This window comes from Sardina pilchardus, chromosome 22 (genome assembly GCF_963854185.1).
Source record: "Sardina pilchardus chromosome 22, fSarPil1.1, whole genome shotgun sequence".
Taxonomy (NCBI): Eukaryota; Metazoa; Chordata; class Actinopteri; order Clupeiformes; family Clupeidae; genus Sardina; species Sardina pilchardus.
Window position 1 is genome coordinate 11,650,993 of NC_085015.1, and position 10,000 is coordinate 11,660,992.

At 48.1% G+C, this 10,000-nt stretch overlaps 1 protein-coding gene across 1 annotated transcript in view; it reads right to left on the reverse strand.

The window, feature by feature from the left end:
* The window catches only part of abca5 (ATP-binding cassette, sub-family A (ABC1), member 5), a 47,726-nt gene that overhangs the window by 6,356 nt on the left and 31,370 nt on the right, over positions 1–10,000 (reverse strand). Inside the window, exons 22-34 of the mRNA XM_062526798.1 lie at positions 8,642–8,779; positions 7,667–7,780; positions 6,747–6,917; positions 5,746–5,859; positions 5,219–5,356; positions 4,776–4,844; positions 4,280–4,371; positions 3,882–4,005; positions 3,410–3,527; positions 3,045–3,136; positions 2,617–2,792; positions 1,814–1,889; positions 1,136–1,230 (exon numbers count right to left, since the gene is read on the reverse strand). Of these exons, the coding sequence (XP_062382782.1) occupies positions 1,136–1,230; positions 1,814–1,889; positions 2,617–2,792; positions 3,045–3,136; positions 3,410–3,527; positions 3,882–4,005; positions 4,280–4,371; positions 4,776–4,844; positions 5,219–5,356; positions 5,746–5,859; positions 6,747–6,917; positions 7,667–7,780; positions 8,642–8,779 (1,517 nt within the window). The remainder of the gene's footprint in view (positions 1–1,135; positions 1,231–1,813; positions 1,890–2,616; positions 2,793–3,044; positions 3,137–3,409; positions 3,528–3,881; positions 4,006–4,279; positions 4,372–4,775; positions 4,845–5,218; positions 5,357–5,745; positions 5,860–6,746; positions 6,918–7,666; positions 7,781–8,641; positions 8,780–10,000) is intronic.

The following is a 10,000-nucleotide window of genomic DNA, read 5'->3' on the forward strand; positions in this document are numbered from 1 at the left end:
TGATTCAATTTGGGAGTGATCCGTATCATCGCCTGGATGCAGGAGGCGGTTATGTGTTTGCTTGGCGGAGGTTTGCGCTCTCATTGTGCTTTTCTAGTTTTACTGCTGTAATTGGTCAGAATGCCTGAGATGTTTCTAGCGTACATCAAACTGATAAGGGACCCTCCTCATTCGTCTTTTTATCTCTCGTCCCTTCCTTCCTTTCTCGGTCCTCCGGCTCGTTCCCACTGATCTATAAAGGACACTGGATAGACAATCCCATCGTTGCCGCCCATCATTCTTCATCTAGATCAGTGGGAACGAGGACTGAGGAAGGAAGGGAGGATAGATAAAAAGACCAATGAGAAGGGTCCATGGATGAGCTTTGTGTTACGCTCTGAAAGTTCAAAGGTCAGCTCCGCCAAGACGCATTGACATTGGCAGTGCCAATTCATAAGAAACAATAGAAAGCCTGCCACTAGATACTGGTCAGTGTGATCCCCGGCCAAAGCCCTGCTGCCCAGAGCTACTCGTTCATTCTTTAGCTCTGTCCTCAGTGATTTGACCACAGCTTATGTCTACAGTCTTATGTCAACATGTCAAAACAAGCTTAAGCCACATCACATCCAGAGAAGAGAGCAATAACGAGAGCAAGTGATTATGAGGGAGACAGTTACATTTGTGCGTGTGTGTGTGTGTGTGTGTGTGTGTGTGTGTGTGTATTAGGGATAGAAAGAGTGATTAAAAAGAAAGAAAGAATGAATGAATGAATGAATGAGAATATATGTGTGTGTGTGTGTGTGTGTGTGTGTGTGTGTGTGTGTGTGTGTGTGTGTGTATTGAGCGAGTGAGTGAATGAATGGCTGAGTATGTGTGTGTGTGTGTGTGTGTGTGTGTGTGTCTACAGTATATACTGTAGAGAGTGAGCAAATGAATGAATGAATGAATGAATGAATGAATGAATGAATGAATGAATGGGTGTGACTATGGGTGTGTGATTACATAGTGAGTGAGTGAATTAATGAATGGATGAGAGTCTGAGTGCATGCATAGTGAGTGAGTATGTGTGTGTGAAAGAGGGTGATAGCAGAGATCAGAGGGATGGGAGTGACGCGGAGAGGAAGCGTGGGCAGGATTGCGGGGCTGATCTCCTCACCACATCCTCTGCTTGGACTTGGGGTCCATCCCGGTGGACGGCTCGTCCAGCAGCACGATCTGAGGATTACCCAGCATGCTTATCGCAAAGCACAGCTGCAGGGGGAAAAACACACAAACAAAACACAAACACAAACATTCACATCACCGCACTAGAAACAAATGAATACGTAAAACCATCAGGACGTGTAATCATGTGAACACCAAAAATAGTGAATAGTAAACATAAATCATAGTCATAAGTCACATTTAAAACTATTCTTCTCCCTGCAGCAGACAAATGAAAGAGTTTATATTAGTGTTGGGATGGTGGGAACGTCTGTGGTCTATATTTAAAGCCCAGGGTATTCTTGATTCCCACTTCAAACGAGGGCATGCAGCTTGTGCTCTCTCGGTGACTAAGGCTTGAGTCATTGCCAGTGGGGCTATAAATTCTCCTCAGAGTTCTCAGTCCCCCTCTCCTCTCCTCTCCTCTTGGGTGGGACGGGGAGGAGGGGGAAGTCTGAGAGAGAGAGGCCCAGCGGATGCAGTGCAGGGCTGGGCAGGGTGGGGTCACTCATGATGGGAGCCCCGGGGCTCTGGAGCTGAGCTAGTAGAGGTGATGAAAGCGTTGGGCGTTTTTCAGGAGGCGTTAGGGACCTTCGGTGGACTCTCTAGTCTAGGCTCACGAACGACTCACCTTCCTTTTGATCCCCGCCGAGAGGTTCTTGGCCTGCTTGTGGAGGTGCTCCTTCAGCTCCAGAGCGTTGACCACACTGTGAATGTCACACACACACACACACACACACACACACACACACACACACACACACACACACACACACAGAAACACAGACAGACACACACACACACACACACACACACACAATTATCAAATTGTGTTGAAGTGGGGAACTGACTTCCATCTATACACACCTGAGTTAGCCATTAATGTTATTTAATATCAATGAATATTCAATGATGAAGTGTGTCATTATGACAGGAAAGAAAAGTGTGAGAGGTGGAGATGAGAGAAAGAGAGATGAGAGAGAGAGAGAGAGAGAGAGAGAGAGAGAGAGAGAGAGAGAGAGAGAGAGAGATGAGGGATGAGAGGAGAGGGCAGAGTGGAAGAGAAGATACTGGGATGCCAAGACAGCACCAAACAGCACAAATATGAGTGCAGTAAAGGGGGTGAGAGTGTAGCAAAGAGGATGAGCGTGTAGCCAAGTGGGCAAAAGTGCAGTAAAGTGGACAAGAGAGCAGTAAAGTGGACAAGAGTGTAGCAAAGTGGATGAGAGTGTAGTAAAGTGGATGAGAGTGAAAAAGCATGATCAGACAAGAGAAGGGGAAAAGAGGAAGGACAGAGAAGAGAAGAGAAAAGAAAGAGAGAAGAGGTGATAAAGAAGGATTGAGAGAAAGAAAGAAAGAAAGAGCAGAAAGAGACGAGAACAGAAAGAGAAGAGAAGAGGAGTAAATGAGAGAGAAGAGGTGATGTTCCGTTACCGTCGGATGATGCCGGCCACGTCCTGCGTGCGGAGGCCCTTGATGGCGGCGTAGATCTGCAGGTGCTCCTGCAGGGTGACGCGCGGCCACAGGGGGTTCACCTGCGGGCAGTACCCCACGTGCTCCAGCTGGTTGTCCACGGGACGGAAGTCTGTGCCGTAGTCGCCCATCAGGATCTGGGCAGATTGGATTTTAAAATGTACTCCGTTACAATGTATAGCACAAAGCTTTAGTCATTGTTTAAACCCCCCAACACAAATAAATAAAATATCTGGGGAGAGCACAGGCACACACAAACACACACACACACACACACACACACACACACACACACACACACACACACACACACACACACACACACACACACACACACACACACACACACAGACACACACACAGACACACACACACACACACACACACACCTGTCCAGCGGTGGGGTCAGTGTCTCCAGCCAGCATGTGCATGATGGTGCTCTTCCCTGCTCCATTGGGCCCCAACAGCCCCAGCACCTCACCTGCACAGGGAAGGGCAGAGGTCAAAGGTCAAAGGTGAAACCATCAAAAGGTCAAAGGTCACATCAGTCTGAGCAGGGGCTACAGTACATGATCAGAAAGACAGGATGTAAGAGAGGAGAAGACATGAAGAAAGGCAGAAAGAGGAGAGAGAGAGAGAGGAGAAGAAGTGAGAAAGAAGGATCAAGAAAGAGGAGGAGGAGAGAATAGAAGGATAGAGTGATTCGAGAGGAGAATGAGGGAGAGGAAAGGTGTGTGATGGGGAGAGGGCTTGCCTTTGCGGACGCAGAAGGAGATGTTCTTGGTGGCGACTCTCCTCTTCTTGCTGAAAGAGAAGCCCTCACGTCGGTCTTTAAACTGCTTCCTCAGGTTACTCACAACAATCACTGGTTTCTGAGGAAACACACACACAGACACACACACAATCAAAGATTTTACCTAAATACATTGGCACATTCATCACAGAATATGGTATATGTCATTGTTTATGGCGAACACGGATGGTTGTAATCCCAAACCCACTCACATTTACATACAACCACAGACATCCATTTACCAAGCATTTGTATGGAGAGAGACACCCACACACACACACACACACACACACACACACACACACACACACACACACACACACACACACACACACACACACACACACACACACACACACACACACACACACACACACACACACACACACACACACACACACACACACACACACACACACACACACACACACACCTCTTCGCAGCACTGGCAGGTGAGGGCCTCTTTGACGCGGGCCTTCTCCACCATCACGTCCTCGTCCTCGTCCAAGTTCTCCTCGGGGTTCCGCTGAACTTTACCCTTTGGCTTGGACGAGATCCTGAGACCCCCCCCCCAACACGCAACATCACAGACGTCAGAGCAAAGCAGCACATCCAAAACGCCAAAAATGTCTCAACCGTGGCGTGTCCCTGTTCCATAGTGGCAAGATCTAAATACTCTACCTCAAAGCACCAGGTTTAACTTACCATCCATTGAATTTCACTAAAACAAGCTCTATTTTTTAAATGTCAAAAGCATACATTTGTGTGTATGTGTGTGTGTGTGTGTGTGTGTGTGTGTGTGTTAACACGTGTGTGTGAGTTAGTGCTAACCTGCAGAGCTGGTCATTCTTCATGGTCTTGCCTCCATAGCGTAGCTCCAGCCATCGCAGCAAGAACAGCAGCAGAATGCACTGCAGGTAAGGCTGGGAAGGAGAGAGAGAGAGAGAGAGAGATTATATTTTGCCATTTTTGCCTGTTATAAAAATACCCTGCTGACATATTTTGCATATATCCTTCCATTTACGCATGCTTAAGCAATATTGGTCACTCTGACACACACATACACAGAGAGAGAGAGAGAGAGAGAGAGAGAGAGAGAGAGAGAGAGAGAGAGAGAGAGAGAGAGACCGAGGGAGGCAGGGAGGGAGAGAGGGAGATAGATAGAGAGAGAGGCAGGGAAGGAGAGAAGGAGAGAGAGAGAAAGGGAGGGAGAGAAGGAGGGGAGAGAGAGAGACAGAGAGAGAGCGGGCATGTCACAAGAGACTTGTAAACAGTGCCTCTCCCGTGACATATGACATAATCCGCCCCAACAGCGGAGGCCACTTACAGCGAGCACAGCGATCAGCAGGCCTTTCCAAAGTAGCTCGTCTTCCACCGTGGACGGAATGAAGGTTGCCTAGGAGACGGACAACACAACACACACTCACTTCACTAAATCTCCGGGGCATGTGTAGTGGACACTACAGAAGTGACATCGCAAGTGCTAATCGCTACAACACCCCACTGTTGAGGATTGTGTCCTTCCTAGCAGCTTGAACAGACGCCGTATATGGTCAACTGTGTAGGTTGTTATGATTGTGACATTTAATGAACTCACTAACAGATCCACTTCTGTATACAGTGAACATAAAGGTCTATACATTTACATGCTGGAGTCTAAAGTCTAAAGTCTAAAAAATAAAGCTTGCTCAATAACTATGTGAAATCTATTTGCAGATATAAATACCATGAGCCTGGGTGGCTGGGTGGGGGTGAGTAGGGCCTACCTACCTTGGTGACGCAGTTCAGGCAGCCCATGAGGGGGTACAGGGGGTTGAAGAAGCACAGGGTGCTGTGGAGGATCCGCGTTAGATTCCCCCAGTCGTTCACAAACGTCAGCTGCACTGTGGAGGCGGACACCACACACACCTGGGGCGCGCGCACACACACACACACACACACACACTTATTTGGGGTCTTTACACTACCGTACTTTCCCAACTATTAGCCGCGACACATTGATTTTGCAACATTTCTTCAGCTTTGAGGTTAATACATGGGGACATGTTAATACAGTATTAATAATATGGCTTTGTTTCTTTAAACTTGCATAAAGCACTGCCCTGAATTGAATCTACAGTACAGCTAGCATTAGTGAGACAACAAACAAACAAACAAACTGTATCTGACTGTATATCTGCATAGCTCTCTCTCTCTCTGTGTGTGTGTGTGTGTGTGTGTGTGTGTGTGTGTGTGTGTGTGTGTGTGTGTGTGTGTGTTTGTGTGTGTGTTTGTGTGTGTGTGTGCTTCTTGCTCACCATCATAGACACCACAGAGAAGAAGTCCCTGTTGCTCTGGACTCTGGTGAACATGAAGGACACGCAATAGGTGAAGAGGATCATGGCTGGACCGAAACCAATCAGACACAGCACCTGGAGGGAGGAAGAGAGATGGAGAGAGGGAGAGGGAGGGAGAGAGGGAGAGAGAGAGATGGAGAGGGAGGGAGAGAGGGAGAGAGATGGAGATAGAGAGGGAGAGAGGGAGAGAGAGAGTGAGAGAGGGAGAGAGAAGGAGAGATGAAGGTAGAGAGAGGGAGAGAGAGAAAGAGAGAGAACAAGAGAGAGATGGAGAGAGATGGAGAGGGAGGGAGACAGATGGGAGAGAGAGGGAGAGAGAGATGGAGAGATGGAGAGGGAGGGAGAGAGGGAGAGAGAGAGATGGAGATAGAGAGGGAGAGAGGGAGAGAGAAGGAGAGATGAAGGTAGAGAGAGGGAGAGAGAGAGAGAACAAGAGAGACATGGAGAGAGAGATGGAGAGGGAGGGAGACAGACGGGAGAGAGAGGGAGAGAGATGGAGAGAGAGGGAGGGAGAGAGAAGAAGAGATGGAGGTAGAGAAAGGGAGAGGAGACGGCAGGCCATTTGGATCAATAAAGTTAATTAAATCCACAGCACAATCATCCTTAAGGAGCAGAGCTAGCAATTTCCCTCTCTAGGATCGATGCGCAGCTCTTTCAGTGTGCCGTTGTTCTCTATGCGGGCCTGAACTGTAATGTGCTCAACTTCATGATTAGTCATTTCCCCTGTGTGTGTTTGTGAGCATGAGTGTGAGTGAGAGAGTGAATGGGTATATCTTTCTTACTAACTTGTGCACTCAATCACTCAAATACATCTGTGTGTTGTATGGAATGACTAGTGTCATGTCACCACGTGTGTGTACAGTATGTGTTAACATGTCTCTATGTGTGTACGTGTGTGTGACCACGGTGGTGAGGTTGCTAGAGGTTTGTGTGTGTGTGTGTGTGTGTGTGTGTGTACTGACCACGGCGGTGAGGTTGCTGGAGGTGAGGAGCTTGGTGGAGTGGAAGGAGAAGAGGGTGCAGGTCATGCAGGTCAGGATGAGGTAGTAGAACGGAATGTCGATGGACGCCTGACCGCACCAGTACGCCGACGGAACCAGTCCCGAGATCCGCAGCGTGGAACGGCACTTGATCTGCAACCCAAACCAGACAGGACAAGATCTAGAACATGAAATTCTGTCCGAGAACACAGGAAGAAAAATGTCAATAGAACTGTACAATTCCAGTGGAAATTGTCTAGAGTTGCTTGTCAGAAGTTCTTAGTCAAGATTTATATAGAAAATCATTAGACTGGGTAAACCCAGCCTGATCTACCGGCGATTGGATTCCACTCTGCAGCTCAGGCTGGAAATCTGGACATTTATCTTTCCTGCTTTCTGTCCACCTTTCCTGCTACCTGATCACCTGAAACCAATCACAAATGGGCTTATCCACCAGGCGTACCCGGATCATTGGTCTGATTGGTTGAAGGACTATCCAAATGCGTACCGAGTCATTTGAACTATGCCCATTGATCATGCCTCTTGTGCAGTAGAAATACAGCGCAGACTCCCCAGACTAATGTTCAGTCTTAAAAGATTGAGCTTAGTCTGGTGATAGCCAGGCTAGAAAATCATGTCACTACAAGCTCCACTCATATTGACTACTACAGCTCTGTGCTAGAAAAAAAGGGAGATCCAAGGCACTCTTCTTCAACTGGCTATTTCATTATAGAAAGTTTAAAAACATAGGGAGAAGCAACCCACGTGTAGCAGCAAAGGCAGCCTTCTTCAGGGACTACTGTACATAGTGCTGTCTGAATTGAATCTACAGCTAGTATTAGTGAGAGCACGTTGAAAGCGCCAGAGAGTGGGCGTGTATTCGGATGGACGGTCCACCTCACCTCGCGGTCGCGGGTGTGGTCCATGGCGAAGTACGCCGGCATCCCCGCGGCCAGCATGCCCAGGATCACGGCCTCGATATACACCAGCGCGTAGGACGTGGAGTCGGGAAGTTGCTGGAGCGACAAAAGACAAACATCGGTGGTGATGAGCATCGGGGAACACACAGGAAGCTGGAGTCATGAATTGTCTAGCTCTCAACAGGTGTGCCCCGGGCAGGTAACAGGGCCACTACACTACCTACAGGGTTACAAATAGCAAGGAAAAGCCACAAGAGCTACTAGACATTACAGGTGAGAAGTGGACATGCAAAGAAAATGAGCATCTTAATGTTTAACGCAGAATGCATTATATAAAATGTTCAACAGGTGGAATAATGGGCGGTTCAGACCCAGAACTACAAATATAACGATAAAGACAATCAAAATATCGCACTAGCTAATGTTAATGATGACCACACGTAAACTATAACAACATAATTATATATATGTGTGGGCATTATCACTCGTTATAACTACAGTTACACTACTTGCAAAAAGTTAGGGATATCTGGCTTTCGGGTGAAATACAATGTTTCAGTACAGAAACATTGAACTGTTGAACATGCGCATTAAAACATTTTTTCGTGAGTAGTGAAACTTATAATAGTTCTTGTTCCTGGTGTGAACGGCCCTTAAGGCACAACAGTGCTGGCCTTACAGTCTAGCAGCTGAAATGAGGTCAGAAGAACTGAATCCTCTCAGGGCGGGCGGGTCATATGAGACCAGCGAGGTCTCTACAGAGTCTGGGGTCACTACTCACGTAGTCGAAGGGCTAAAATGTTCAAACGCCACTACGTCCATTGACATTTGATCTTTGACACTGTGCGATGGTCGTACATGAAATGAAGAATAAAACCATGTAGTTGCCTGACGCTAGCGTAACGTTACCGTGCTATTGTTAGCAATCATCATAACACTACTGGGGTCACTACTCACGTAGTCGAAGGGCTTGGCCCAGGTGCTGATGCGTCCCGTGCCGTTGAGTCCCTTCAGCAGGGCGTTGCTCAGCACATTGACCACCATGGGCAACGAGTGCACCGTGGTGCTGTTAAACGCCAGACAGTAGTTAAAGCCCTGAGAGAGAGAGAGAGAGAGAGAGAGAGAGAGAGAGGGAGAGAGATAGAGTTAGAGAGAGAAAAGAGCAAAAGAGCAAGGGAGAGTGAAAGAAAAGCAGGTAGAGAGAGAGAAGGTGAGGTAGAGAGAACAAGAGGGAGAGAGAGGGGGAGAAGAGAGAGAGAGAGGTCAAAAGAGTGTCGGATGAACAACGTGTAGAGAATTACACAAGCAAAAAGTAGCAGTGAGTCAACATGTGTCATAAGACAAAAAGAGAAAAGAGGGCAAGGAACATGTGAAAGAAATCATATTCCACACAGCGGAACATAAAACAAGATGGATGCTCATCTTGGACTTTCTTAATTCTGCTTTTGTGAAATAGTCCTCAGGTCAAGAGGCAGACATGACAAGACAGCAAGCATTAGTGAAGAGGAGAGAGATGAAGACACAGGCACTGAGGTGGGTAGAGAGACAGACAGAAAGAAAGGTACTTGGGGGGCAGAGAGACAGGTACTGAAGTGGGTAGAGAGACAGGTACTGGGGTGGGTAGACATACAGGTACTGGGGTGGGCAGAGAGACAGGTACTGAGGGGGGCAGAGAGACAGGTTCTGAGGGGGGCAGAGAGACAGGTACTGAGGTGGGTAGAGAGACAGGTACTGAAGTGGGTAGACATACAGGTACTGGGGTGGGTAGACATACAGGTACTGGGGTGGGTAGACATACAGGTACTGGGGTGGACAGACATATAAGTACTGAGGTGGGCAGAGAGACAGGTACTGAGGTGGGCAGAGAGACAGGTACTGAGGTGGGTAGAGAGACAGGTACTGAGGTGGGTAGAGAGACAGGTACTGAGGTGGGTAGAGAGACAGGTACTGAGGGGGGCATAGAGACAGGCGGCTGCAGATGTTGATGCTTCAGCTCCCTCTCCACCAGGTAATAATGACAGTCAGATTCTGAAGAACCTCTTGACTACAGAGGGCTCAACTTGAGCACGCGCCTGGCACACACACATACACACACACACACACACACACACACACACACACACACACACTTCAGCCAGTGCTAGTCCCCCAGTGTGAGAGGCAGGTGAAGGGCTCCCATTTCAGGCTGATCTAATTCCGGACACTGCCGGGAAGAGGAGTGCCTACAGTCGGCTCTCCGCTTCAAAGGCTTCCCACTCACGCTCCTCTCTAGCCCTCTTCCAAACACACACACACACACACACACACACACTTTCA